Source organism: Orycteropus afer, unplaced genomic scaffold (genome assembly GCF_000298275.1).
Source record: "Orycteropus afer afer isolate SDZICR_OR568_19922 unplaced genomic scaffold, OryAfe1.0 scaffold00282, whole genome shotgun sequence".
NCBI lineage: Eukaryota > Metazoa > Chordata > Mammalia > Tubulidentata > Orycteropodidae > Orycteropus > Orycteropus afer.
Genome location: NW_006921869.1, coordinates 1626184 through 1641014, shown reverse-complemented (window position 1 = coordinate 1641014; position 14831 = coordinate 1626184). Strand labels below are relative to the sequence as shown.

The 14831-nt window shown below is 45.2% G+C and overlaps 1 protein-coding gene across 1 annotated transcript in view; it reads left to right on the top strand.

Moving 5' to 3' along the window:
- The window catches only part of SLC6A6 (solute carrier family 6 member 6), a 101181-nt gene that overhangs the window by 59157 nt on the left and 27193 nt on the right, over nucleotides 1-14831 (top strand). The window contains 1 exon segment of the mRNA XM_007950600.1: nucleotides 12506-12638. Within this exon segment, the coding sequence (XP_007948791.1) occupies nucleotides 12506-12638 (133 nt within the window).

Below are 14831 nucleotides of genomic sequence, written 5' to 3'. Positions count from 1 at the left end.
CTGCCTGCCTGGTGCTGGCCTCCCTCCCTTCTGGCCTTTGTGCCCTGCACTCTACTGCGTTCTGCCAGAGCCACATGAGACCACCTGACTATCCCACCTTTCTAGAACCCTGGGAGGACCAGCGTCCACAAAGAAGGAGCCTGGGAAGACTTGGGTGAAAGGACCTGCAGCCTATGGGAACAGAGAATGTGAAGCCAGACATGGGCAAGGGGATGTCAAACAGCTCATTGCATCCCTGAGCCAGGCACCATGGGGTGAACTAGGAGCGGGGGGATGGCCTCCTGCCTTCAGGAGCCTGCTGTTTTCTTTTCATGAAGCAATGAAAAGGAAAGAGAACTAATGTGGAATAACCATCAACCACTAAGAACACTGTGCTAGGAACTTGCTCTATCATTTTATTTAATCTTTGCCACCACTAGTTGCCATGGTTATTGCTGTTAGGTGCCATGGAGTTGGCTTCATCTCATGGTGACCCTATGTACAACAGAACGAAGCACTGCCTGGTCCTGCACCAGCCTCACAATCCTTGCTATACCTGAGCCCATCGTTGCAGCCACTTTATCGATGTATCTCATTGAGGGCCTTCCCCTTTTTCATTGACTCTCCACTTTACCAAGCATGATATCCTTCTCCAGGGGGAATGGTCCCTTCTGAAAACATGACCAAAGTCAGTGAGATGAAGTCTGGCCATTCTTACTTCCAAGGAGCATTCTGGCTGCACTACATCCCATGGAGTCAATTCTAATTCATGGTGATCATGTATGTGGCAGAGGAGAACTGGGCTCTACAGGGTTTTCAATGGATGATTTTCAGAAATAGATCACCAGGACTTTCTTCCACAGCACTACTGGATAGACTTTTGAACCTCTAACCTTTTGGTTAACAGCTGAGCACATTAACCATTTATTCCACCCAGCAAATCGTTGCAGAGACATTTTAAGTTGAATAATACCTAGGAATCTTCCAAAACTCTCCTTCCTTACTCAAATCCCACACTCAGTGCATATATCCTCTTGGCTCTATTTTCAAAGTATATCCAGAGTCCCTCCTTATTTGCATTGGCACACCCTCACTCTTCTGGACACCAGCACTGGATCTCTGCTGCTCTTCCTGCTTTACCCTTGCATGTTTCTAATCAAATGTGAGTATGGACACATCATTTCCCAGCTTAAAATGCTCTCATGGTTTTCTCCACACTATGATCTGACTCTGCCAGAAAGGGTTATTAAGCAAAGGTATTTTGATGCAATGTCTGGCACAAAGTAAGTATTCACCCAGTGCTGATTCTTCTTAGTTTCATGTCTGCATCCACTTGACTCTGCAATCTGAAACAGCACATCAGCACTTCTTGGGCCTGTTTCTCCATTAGCAAATGGAGGAGCCCTATGAACTAAGAGCTTTGAGGGATGAGTAGGAGCTCACTAGGCAGAAAAAGAGAGAGAAAAGGCATTCTAGACAGAAAAACTACCCATGCAGGGCCATGAAATTCTGAAAGCACATGAGTATTTGGGAACAGCAAGTAATTGGTTTGGCCAGAGCATAGGATTCATGGGAAAGTGATAGGAGGTGGGGCCAGGAGAAAGGTTGAGGCTTGGTGATAAAGGCCTGGAATGTTAGACTGATAAGTTTGACCTTTGTTCTGTAGGAGGGGAATCACGGAAGGTATATGAGAATAGGAATGACGTGATTGAATCTGTATGTTTCTGGACATTACTCAGGGCACATTGGTAGGAGAGACAGGCTAGGACATGTATTGAGCACAGGCTATGTACAGGGCCTCAGGGGGTTCAGCCATCAGTGAGTCTGGTTCTCTTTGACATGAACTAATGTTTCCTATCCATTCTTTTACCTGCCCCTGATGCTCAGATCCCTAGCCCAACCTTCCCTTTGGTAAACATTGACTGATGGGGGTGCTCAGAAGTTCTCCTAGAGCATCAAGGATAATGAAGCAAGGTTGGAGTTGGGACTCCTCCCTGGCTGCTTCTTATTGATCATCTCTGCTGCCCCCCCTCCCCACCTCAATTCTATAAAGAGGAGGCCATGAAACCACCATGGGTAATACTTCCCATCCCCAGAGGTGAGAGACCCAGCTGTACTCCTTGGCTCCCACACTTCTGAGTTACATGACCTTGGTAAACCACCTACTCTCCAAACCTCATTTTCGTTCTTTATGAACTGGACACAGGGTGGCCCCAGCTCCTTATAGCCTTGCTAGAGGATTAATGAACTCAGACAAGCTATGTCTTAGGATAGGACCTCTGGATGCTGCTTATGAGGATACTAAGTCCCAGAGAGGTCAAGCGACTTACCCAAAGTTACACACCCAGTTGGAAGTGGTGAAGTTCCTGGCTCTGACCTCCCACACTGGCCCCCAGTTCAATCAACCTTGTCTGTGTCCTCTTTCGAACTCTTTCCCCCACGACCAGCCATAAGCCCAAGGAAGACCTTGGAGCCCAAGACCCTAGTCACAGGTAATGTACCATTTGGGTGACCCCACTACCAGGTGACTGTGGGATCTTCTCTCAGCCTGGGCCCCCTCCCCTACCCTATCTGCAATGCTATACTACCATTCTTGGCAAGGAGCAGATGAGACGTCCTTCAGGTCCCCTTAAGAAACCACTGGGCCCCAGAGACTGTCATTTCATGCTGAGTTGCTCTGTGTTAGAGAAGCACAGCTCTGTCCCTAGTCAGCGTAAGCCCCCAGTCCCTGCTTTCTGGGGTCACCTCTGTCCTAAGGACCTTGCTTCTCTACAGGCCCTCAAGGACAGACAGGGCTAGCCCTGGCCCAATGCCCTCCATCAGGCCGGAGCCGTGCCTTCCTCCCCCGGCTCCTCCAAAGCCCCCGGGAGCTCAGCACGTATCATTAGACTTTATTCGAATCAAAGAAATGAGTCATATTTGCAAACAAGCCCTGCACAGCCAATCTTCCGCTGCAGCTGTCGGAAGGGGGGCAGTAGCGAAAGCCTTGCATGGCTCTGTGCTTGGGCGGACGGGTGCTTTTATAATCGTTGCCTCCACCGGTCTCCAGGGGAGAGCCATCGCCAATAAATGGCTGGACCACAGTCAAAAGGAAACGATTTGGCCCACTCAGAGGACGTATTTACATCTCTGAGTGCCGGCTGGACGGCAGTGGGGCGGCCGGCTCAAAACAGACGTGCAGCCAATTCTGTTTTGGATCCCGCCCTGGATTGAATCATTACTATTCTTGGACAAGAATGTAGCTCACCTCTCTATCTTGCCTCTCCTGTAAGAGGGATGGCAAGGATGCCTGGGATGCTGAGGCCTTTGAGAAGGACAGCATCGGACCAACACACGGGGTGGCTGGTCCCTAGGGTGACATAAGGAAAAAGGAACTGAGCCCCAGGGTTGATTTTTATCTGGGTGAGTTTAGGTGAATTCCTAAACCTCTCAGAGCCTCAATTTCCTCATCACCCAAATGTATATAATTAGATCACTTGACTATTGAGCACCTACTGTGTGCCAGATACTGTTCTGGGAACCAGCAGTGAACTAGACAGTCTTTTCCACTGGAGCCGATAGACATTAAACAGATACACAAATAACTATAAGTCAAGTAGTGATAAGTGTTCTGAAGAAAAATAAAGCCAGAGCAAGGGAAGAAATGCTTTTTACACACTTCTTACATGCTCATTGGAGGTGGCATTTGAGCAGAGACCTGAAGGAAGGGAGTGAACGAACCATGTGATGTGTGACTGATGGAACAACTAGGGCAAAGGGCCTAAGGCAGGAGTCTGCACAACCTATTAGGAGATGATACCACAGGCCAATGTGGCTGAAGGAGGAAGTAAAGAGGAGCGTGGAGGACAAGGTTAGAGATGGGATAAGTGTCCATCCTGCTTGCTCGGGACTGTCCCAGTTCACCCCTGCTGTCCTAACATTGTCATTGATAGGTCCCCCTTCCACTAAAGTACCTAGATTTGAATGATAGAGTATTCTGTCACCCTATCAGGGAGGTGACAGAGGAATGGGACAGATCGGCAGGCCTTGTAGGCCAAGGAGGTGGGAGCCATGGAAGGGTGTTGAGCAGAGAAGGGGCTAGACTGTCAGAGCAGTGGCAGAGGTAGGAAGGCCAGTGAGGAGGCTGTTTTTTGTTTGTTTGTTTTAAATTGTGATTTGGGTGAAAGTTTACAGAGCAAATTCATTTTCCATGCAGCAGTTCATACACATTTAGTTTCATGACATTGACTGCAATCCCCATAGTGTAACAGCTCTCTTCTCACATCTTCCCTGTAGTTAACCTCTTCCCTGTGTCCTTCTTTCCTGTGCATTCCTGTCCCCTGAGCTATCTCCCTGTGCAAATACTGCCCATCTGCTCTCCCATGATTGATCATTCTAAGGAGTGTATCTACCTGGTGTAAATGGTCAACCCGTATGCCTGTCTGTTGTTTGGCTGGAAGCCATAGGAGTGAGTTCAGTTCCAGACCTGAATGGTAACTAGGGGCCATAGTCTCAGGAGTCTCACCAGGCTCTATCAGAACCTGGTCTTTTTTATGATTTTGAGTTTTGTTCCACATTGTTTTCCCACTCTATCCTGGATCTAGTGAGGAAGCTCTTGAGATAATCCCAGGGAGCGTTGGAAACCTGGACCAGAGTGGTGGCAGTGGAGAGGGGGTAGGGTTAGATTTCAGATAACAAAGTCCATCTCCTGCTGGAGTGATTGGGAGGCATCTCAGGCACTGCACTCCACAGTTTACTGACCACCCCCATGTGCCGCATGTCCCACTAGGTTTCCTGGTCTGCCTCTGTGGGTGAGGACACTGGGGGACTCAGACAGGGGAAGGAACTTGTGGAGGGTCTGGGCTAGGATTCAAACTCAGGCCCATCTGATCTGACATTCTCCAGCCTCCATGGCTGTCCCCAGATGTCTGGACAGATGTGGGTCAGCCCGGCCCTGCTCCTGTGTGACGCTCTGTTCTGACAACCCCTGATGAATAAGACACATTTGTTCTATCCCCGGGATGTGTGCATGACCCATTAAACACATTTTTAACATTTAAAATAATTTTTATAAAGGTAATATGTGCACATTAAAAAATTCAAATAGTAAAAAACGTATTCATTGAGAAATGAGTCCCTCTCCCATTTCCACGTCCCTGCTACCCTGTCCCCTCCCCAGAGGCAACCACTGCACCCAGTTTGTGTCCTGCCAAAAATAGTTCATACTTAGTCAAACACACATATGTCTGTCATCCCCTGCATTTTATGCACAATGGGTACTGTAGGAACTGGTCTTGCTTTGTTCACTTATTTCACTTATTTTATCTTCAAGATATGCTTCCTTATCACTACATGGAGCCCATCCCTGTTGTTTTTACTACCATGTGATATTCCATTGTGTACTGCTCCATGGTGTAAGGGCCTCTGGGTGTGGGTAGTGGGAGGGACATTTGGCTTCTTTTCAAGATGCTACTATTACACACAATGCCAGGATGAATAGCTTTTGGTAGACACCATGTCTTTATTCACATGTTTAAGTATAGATGTAGGATGTAGGAGAAAGTCTTAGAAGTGGAATCACTGAGTCCAAGAAAATGAACTAAGGTATTCCTGGATGGCACCATGAGCCTCTACAAAGGGACTGCTGCCAGCAGGGGGGAGCGAGGATGTGATTCAGTATCTGTGTGGGACCTCTGTAGTCAAGTGCCTGGAACAGGCCATCACATCACCGTTTCTCCTTCCCCTGTCACAGGGGCGTCATCTGCAGAGAAGTGGTGTGTTCACTGGCTTCAGGCTGGGTGGGGTCAGAAGCAGGGCTCTGGGGGTTTAAACTTAAGTTTATGAATGCCATTAACTGAGCACCTACTGTGTACCATATCCTTGGTGCAAAATCAGGTAGTCATTTTAGCATAGGGTGGCCTTCTTCCAAAGTGAGAGAGCAGTCCAAAAGATGAACAGAGACCCTCTCTGGTCATCATTGGAGGAAACATTGGGAAAGGCTACCCAGAGCCTTGGAGCTTAGGAGAGGAGTGCCCATCACCGGGAAGGGGGCAGAGGTATTAGAGGAGCTGCTCCTCCCACTCTGCCCATTCACAGAGAAGCCTTGGGCTCCATACCCACCATACCATGGGCTCATTGTTTGTTCTGAAGCTGTAGCAGCCTCCAGGTCCACATGCTTGGCAGGGCCCCAGTGAGATGCTCTTGGCCAACAACTGGCTTCACAGGGACACCTCCTGCCCTGGGGCTCCAGGTAACCTCCTGACCATAGCAGAGTGCTGGAGAAAGCGCTCTTTTTAAAAGGCTTTATTTTATTATTTTAAATAAGAGCTTTGATGTGACATAGAGAGAGCACTATTGGCTTTGGAATCCAGCAGGATTTGGGTTTGAGGCAGCAGCTTTGCTGCCTACTGTCTATTTGACCCTCGGCAAGCTGACCTTCTCAGCTTCAGTTTTCATCTGTAAAATGGAATGATTAACCTCTAATCCTTGGATCAGCTGAGATACACTGGAAAGACTTCAACAAGCTGGCACTAGCTGGCTGTTTTTGTAATTATGCTGAGATAGCCTGAGCACACACCATCCTACACAACCAGGTGGACCCATATGTGTTGTTGTGACCAGCAAAGGAATTATCTGAGAGCTGCCCCTTCCTAAGGCTTGTTAAAACCAGTCAAGTCAATTCCAACTCATGACAACTCCATGTGTATGAGAATACAACTGTGCTCCACAGGGTTTTCAGTGGCTTAGTTTTTAGAAGTAGGTCATCAGGCCTTTACTCCAAGATGCCTCTGGGTGGACTCCAACAGCCAACCTTTTGATTGGTAGTGGAGCACTACTGGCCCCACCCAGGCACTCTTCTAAGGCTTATTAGTGGGAACATTTCATGGTGATACACATATCAGAGTGATATGTATATTTGCCGTTCATTCCATCTGAGCTTTTTCATTCATTCAATAGTTATTGAGTCTCTACTATGTGCCAGGTGCCATCCCAGCACATCTGTGAACGAAAAAAGATCTTGCTTGAATATCTTTTGAGATGAGAATATTGCATACATTTAAAGGCTCCCATATCAAAAAGGTATTTGACTGCTAACTGGAAGCCTGACAGTTCAAACCCACCAGCCACTCCTCGGAAGGAAGATTGGGCAATCTACTTCCATAGAGATACCGCCTCTGAAACCCAAGGAGTGGTTGTTATGAGTCAAATTGACTCGATGGTAGTGCATTTGGTTTTTTTTTTTTTTTTCAGTATCAAAAAAAGTTCTGGAAAAACCTAAAAAGATATATAAGGGTCCTGGCCAGTATCTGATTACCCAATAAACAAGTAAGCATGGGCTTGCTTGGACTTATTTACTAATCTCTAGGGAACAATTCCACATTTTTTCAGTATAACAAAGATTCTGCTTCTAGGTATGGCTGCCATTTGTTTCTTTTCCAATTCCACAGCACCTTCCTACAGAAGCAAAGCCTCTTTTCAAATTTACAGGACTTTACAAAGAATTAATCTGCCCCTGATCCTGGGCCAGCAGGCATTTCAAAAACTGGAGCCCTCACTATGAGGATAGTCCCATGAATTGGCCAAGGGCCTTGGATGTTCTGGAATTCTTTGCCAAGCAACATCCAAGGGCAGGAACTATCATTTCCATTTTACAGGAGAAGAAACTGAGGCACAAGGTCATACTCCTTCCTCTCCGTCTCTCCTGCCCATGAATGTGGCCTTCAAACAGAGGGCTGACTCCATTAGAAGGAAAATTAATTTCTTTCAAGGGTATATGAACACCCTGCCTTGGCCTGGAAGTTCGGTGGGCAAGTAGTGCAGGTGGGCAGTGGGCAAAGCTGGTGTTCCTGTGCTCAGAATGGCTGCTCTCAATCACTATCAGGTGCCTGAGTTCTGGGACAATGGGACAGTTTCTCTAGGTATCAGTGACCTGAGCATGTGTGAGTTTGGGCAGGTACCTCTCTTCTGCACAGGGTTGGTGGCTGCGCTGTGCTAACTATCTTTAACACCATATCTCTGACTCCTTCCAGAACTCTAAAACCCTGGCAGGGAGTGGGAAAAGAAAACCAACACTGCTTAAGCACCAGCTGTGTGCCAGGGATGGTCCTGGGCATCTGAATATAATGATAGCAATAGCAGCTAAGGTGTATCAAGTGTTTCCTACATCCTAAGCACTGTAGTTAGTACTTTGTATGGATTTTCTCTTTACAGCAAGCCCTGCAAAAAGATAGGTGTTACATAGCCATGGGTAGAACAAAGACCCTGCCCTCTTGAATCGTATATTTTAATGTGAGATAAAGAAACAGAAATGAGAGGGACTTCCAGTAAGATGGAGGAATAGGCAGACAAATGGCACAGACCCTCTTCAACAAAGAAAAGAAAAACCAATTGACAGAGATACAGAAGATAATCCTGGAGCCCTGAGGTTTGAAAGGAACTATACAGAAGTGGATTAGGCACCAACTATTGGAAAAACCTGAACAAAAACAGTGAGTACAGAGATGGTCAGAGCTGCGGATTGTCAGCCACTCTGACGGGACCAACAGCCTGAATATTTCCCAGTAGTGTTGGGACCTGAGAATTGACCTAAAGGTCAGCCCTAAAGGTCACCACAGGCTGCAGGGATGACTGCACTGGTGCCCTATGAGTAGGAAGGAGGGAGAAAACCTGAGCTGTTGACTTTCTGCTGTCTGGAGGGCATAGCCATTTTGATTGTTTACACACGGCAGCCATTTTAGATATTTAAAGTGACCGAGGGTGCAACCATTTTGAATGTTTACAAGTGGTGGTCATTTTGGATATTTAAAGTGACTGACAGCAAGGCATTTTGATTGTTTACAAACGGTGGCCATTTTAGATATTTAAAGTGACTAAGGGCATAGTCATTTTGAACCTTTACAAGTGGCAACCATTTTGGATTTTAAAGTGACAGCATTCTCATTCGGATTTCAGGAACCTAAGAATAGGCTCTGTTTGCCAAGGTTGCCAGGGACATATGAGAGACTGACAACAGGAAAGGAGACAGGTGGTAGGTATATAAGTGCTGTCAACTAATGAATAGAGGAGCACAGCACAGTACCCTGCTTGCATATATACCATACAAACAAAACAAAGACAACAAAAATCATGGGCAAGTCACTACAACATGCAATCACCAATTGAATATAAACACAAAAACATCACAATGTCTCGAAGACAACAGCGCATCACAGTCCACACAAAGAAGCAAGATAAAGCAGGAGAAACAAGGGACCAGGATACAGACCCAAAACACATCCTTGAGGAAGACACAGCATTGGTGATGGGGAATTCCTGATAAGGAATTCAAAAGAATTATATTTAGGTACCTTCAATGAATTGAGAGACAGATCAAGGAAAACACAGAGAAAATCCAAGAACAATTTCAAAAGACAGTACAAGAACAAAATGACAAAATAAATGAAAAATTAGAGATGATACAAAATCTACAGACAGAAATCCAGAAGATTAATACTAAATTTTCAGAAATAGATAAGACATTGAATGGGCAAAGGAGCAGAATTGAATCAATGGAAGACAGAATTGGTGAGATTGAAGCCAAATACCTGAACACTTGTTTGGAAAGGGATCAATCAGAAAAAAGATCAAGACAAAATGAAGAAAGCCTAAGGTTCATGTGGGATTCCATCAAAAGGAATAACCTATGTGTAATTGGAATTCCAGAACAGGAAGAGAAAAATAAAACCACAGAGAAAATTGTGGAAGATTTGTTGGAAGAGAATTTTCCTGGTATGACGAAAGATGAGAATATATCCATTCAGAAAATCCAACAAACCCCAAACAGGATAGATCCCAAAAGAAAATCACCCAGACGTATCATCATCAAACTCACCAAAACCAAATACAAAGAAAGAATCCTGAAAGCATGGGAAAAACAAAAACTTACCTACAAGGGGAAACCAATAAGACTAAGCTCGGATTTCTCAGCAGAAACCAGGCAGGCGAGAAGACAATGGGATGGTATATATAAAACCCTGAAAGAGAAAAATTTCCAACCAAGAATTACATACCCAGCAAAATTGTTCCTCAAATATGATGGTGAAATTAGGACATTTCCAGACAAGCGGAAATTAAGGGAATTTGTTAAAACCAGACCAACCTTACAAGAGATGCTAAAGGGAGCCCTTTGGACAGAGAAGCAGCAACAGCCAACAACTGACCATTAACACACATGATGATATAACCCAGAAATCAACCCAGCTATGGAAGCATGCAAAGTAAAAAGGCTACAAGATTATGAACAGGAAACCAGAGACATCATAATGAGGACAACTACAAACTAAAAAGAGGGGAAAAACTGTGTCATTACAGAACTTCTAGATGGTAGGAAAGTCAAGACAACTACAAGATAGAACAGACTCTTCTAAACTTGGGAAGAAAACTATAAATCACGGGGTCACCTCAAAGAAAAATGATAAACCTTCACATCAAAAAAGAGGACCAGCATAAATATTCAGCAAATGCTAGAACAATAGCAATGAAGGAAGTGATAACACAATTCATAAACAAAACAAGCTCAGCATAGAAAATTATATGGAACAAACAAATCGACACCACAAAAAAGCACATAACAAAAATGACAGCAACAAATTCATATTTGCCGATAATTACGTATCTGGCAAGGGACTTATCTCCAAGATTTATAGCGGAAGAGTGGATGACTAAACTATGATACATACACATAATGGAATGCTATGCAGCACTAAGGAATAACATAGAGTCTGCAAAACACTGCATAATATGGATGAACCTGGAGGACATTATGCTGAGTGAAATAAGTCAGTCACAGAAGGATAAATACAGTATTAGTTTGTTGTTGTGGAGGGTGAAGAAAAGTTTATATATGAAGGGAAACTTTCTTTGTTGGTTGCCAAGGGTGGGAGGGGAGGGGAAGGAACACTGCAAAAAAAAAAGTGCCTTGACCCATGTCACTTTAGTTTTAGTTTTGTGTATTTTACTGTTTTGTGTATTTCATAAATTTTATTTCAATAAAATGCATTAAAAGAAAGAGAGAAAGAAAGAAAAACAGAGATGAATAAAAGAGTGATGGGCAGAGAATTTTAGGGCAGGTTAGTTATCCCCATTTTATAGACAAGGAAACTGAGCCTCAGACAGGATGGGTGTTTTGGTCATCTATTGCCGCTCTAACAGAAAATATCACAAGTGGGTGGCTTAACAGACAGGAGTTTATCCTCTTATAGTTTCAGAAGCTAGAAGCCCAGGTTCAAAGTGCTGACTCTATGGGCCAGGTGAAGGCCCCTCAACCTTGGGCTTCAGCTCTGCCTCTTGCTCCCAGCCCACTGAAGCTGGAGGCTTCTCTTACTCAGGCAGCTGTTGGCTGCTGAGGCCGACAAACCCAAGGTCAACAAAAAATGGCACAGTCCCAAGATTACCAAATGACATGTTAGGCCATTAGTTCAAGTCCAGAGACAGTCCCAAGATTGGCAGGCAGCATGGCAGGCTGCTGCTGAGTGAAGACTCAGCTACATGCAGGGTCCAAGCATGCCAAAAAGCTCAAAGACCTTTCTCAAAACTTCTCCTTATATACTGGAAGCAGACCACATCCCTAAGGCAGCTACTCAGCTGTTCCAGTAGATTCTATCACGGAGTTGATTACCAGTCTCACCATGAGGAATACTATATCCAGCTGCCCAGCCACTCAAAACCAGGCCCAGCCAAGCTGACACAGAAGTTAATGACCACATTGGGTATCTTGCCCAAAGTCAGTGATTGGATGATAGTGCCAATATTTGGAAGAAAAGGTCCCTGGGTGGCACAAATGGTTTGTATTCAACTACTAGCCTAAAGATGGGTGTTTCAAACCCACCCAGTGGTGCCATGGAAGAGAGCCCTGGTAATCTGCTTTTGTAAAGATTCCAGCCAAGAAAACCCTATGGAGCAGTTCTACTCTGTACTATATGGCATCACCATGAGTCAGAATCAACTCAATGGTTTTGGCTTGTTGTTGTTGTTGTTATGTGCCGTCGAGTTGGACCCGACTCGTAGTGACCCCTCCTTGGGTTTCCAAGGCAGTATCACTATGGAAGTAGATTGCCCTATCTTCCTTCTGAGGAGTGGCTGGTGGGTTTGAACCGCCAGCCTTCTGGTTAGCAGTCCAGTGCCTTAGGCACTATGCTACCACAACTCCCTTGGATTTGGCTTAGACACTGAAAAAAAGGTTTTGCTGAGGTCACACAGTACCCATTTTATAGATGAGGAAACAGGCTTGTAGATTACTTAATTGCCCAAGGCTATGCTGGATTGAACTCAGGTTTGCCTGACTCAGGAGTCTAAATCGATTCGTTTCTTGACTTCCCAACAACGCTGTGACATGTCTGTGAGATAGATGGGGACTCCAAGTGTTAGGTAGGTAGACTGGCTTTCACAAATTCAGCACCTCACCCAGGATCTGAACTCAGCCTGATGTACTTCAGGCCACATCTCCCCCGCCCCAGTCTGAGTGCCCTGGCCAGTACTGACAGGCTTCTCCCTCTGTGTTTGCTTGAAGGCGCAACGTACTGAGTCTGTCCTCTGGAATCGACCACCCAGGTGCTCTGAAGTGGGACCTCGCTCTCTGCCTCCTCCTTGTCTGGCTGGCCTGTTTCTTCTGCATCTGGAAAGGTGTCAAGTCCACAGGGAAAGTAAGTTGAACTTCTGTCCGTCTCCTGCCCTTAGCAAAGAGCATCGAGGAGGGAGTTTGCCAGTGATATGCTGATAACCAGTCCTCTGAAAAAATAAAAAGCACTGGTTTGTAGTACCTGCCCATTTTGTGGTGTAAATACTCTCATTATGTCTTATTTAGAGTTATTAATGGTTTTACAACCAGCTCAGAAAATTCCTGAAAATGTATCTTGACATTCTCTTGAGCCATGCCAGCAGCTCCAGCCAACAACAAGTTTCACACATAAAACCAGCATAGTTATAACTACAAAGTTAGCTGGTAATGAAGTTAACCAGCATCTGCATTGCTGATTATAAGCTACTAGCTGACAGCAGGGACTCCACTTCTCAAAGTGTGCTGTGACCAGTAGCCTCAGCATCACTGGGGAACTGGTCAGAAATACAGACCCAGGGGCCTGGCCCTGACCTACAGAGTCAGGTTCTGCACTTTAACAAGGCCCCTAGATCATTCTCATGCACAGTATGGTTTGAGATGCACTGACTTAGGTATTTCCTGCTCATTCAAGATGCACTGAGTTATAACTAACATTTTACCTGGTAACTGCCATGTTACCTGATAATGTAATCATTAGCTAAAAAACAAGATGTTGCTGTTAGCAAAAGTATCAGCTATCACAGATATTTGCTGATGATGAATATGTTACACAGCCTTCAAAGTTAGCTATCAACAAATATGGTAGCTTGTAAATAAGGTTTTAAGGGTCTTGCATGGTGTAAACAGTTTGCCCTCGGCTACTAACTAAAGGTAACTTCAGGGACAGTTCGAATACACCCAGTGGAAGTGTGGAAGAAAAACCTGGTGAACAATGTCCATGAGATTGTTATTGTTAGCTGCTGTTGAGTTGGCCCCCGACAATGGCAACTTCATGCTTTACAGCATAGAACTGCTCCATAGGGTTTTCTGGGCTGTAGTCTTCATGGGATCTTTACAGAACTACTTGCACCACCAGGGCTTCTTTCCATAAGGTCACAGCCATTGAAAGCCCTATGGAAAACACATGGAAAACACTATGGAACACAAACCCTGAGTTGGAATTGGCTCAGTGGCAACTGTTTTTTTTTTTTTTTTTTTTATCTGGCCCTAGAGCCCATGCACTTAAAGAGGGGCTTGCACCAATGGAGTAAAGCTGAGGCAAAAAGTTTTTGTTTGTTTTACTAAGTTTTTATGTGTAACTGATATATTGGCAATAATGCAAATGTTACCTAGTAACAGTGGAGCAGAGCAATTACCTGATAACCTAGCTGCTGCCTGATAGGGTGGTGCCAAGTGTCTGTTCTGATCCCAGGTATAACCCATAACAAAGATGTTGGTCATCTGCCTATAGAGTCACCATTCACAGAAGCATTTGTACCTCTTCTAGACCAAAAAGCCTGGAACAGTCAAAAGAGCATCTGAAGGTGGCATTGCAGCCAGAGTGACAGGCATTGGAGAAAGGGCCTTTGCTGCACCAGCCCTGTAGTTGAATCTAGCATCACAGTGCATACCCTTCCCTGGATAAAGAGCTGCCTCAGAGGTGATGTCCTTGATCTGAACAGACCCAAGAACTTGGCAAGATCCATGCACTAGGGTTGCAAGGTGAAACAGTAATGCCCTGGCATGGGGTCCTGTACCACCACCCACCCCTCTGTCTGCTCTCAGGCAGAGTCATACTGCAATCCTAAAGCCCATCTGGAAAAGGGAGCAGGTCAGGCCTCAGAAATCTCGGTGTGCCTCCGCAGAAGCTCCATATGACACTTCCCCTGACCCTGGGGAATGCAAGTTATTTCTGCACTACCTGTTACCCTATTTCCTCTTTGGTTTTAGGAGAAAAACATTAATGTTCTTACCTTTCTTTAAATGATGAAGAAACTGAGGCTCAGAGAGCATAAGTAGTCACAGGTCTGTCCAAGATCACACCCTCATCTCTGAATTCAGTTTCTTTATTTATAAAATGGGCTTTGGTGAGGGTTAGAGTAAGTTGTGTTAAGCACCTAGCACAATGCTTGTAACAGACAGCTCAGTAAATGCTAATTCCCTGCTTCACTCCACCTCAGTTTCCCCAGATAGAAGTGCATCCGTTGGGAAGTTTTTCTGGAGCTTTGGGCCTGGGCATGCTGGAGACATAATCATTTACTTCTTCACTAATGGTTTTGAGCCTGTACCATGTGCCAGG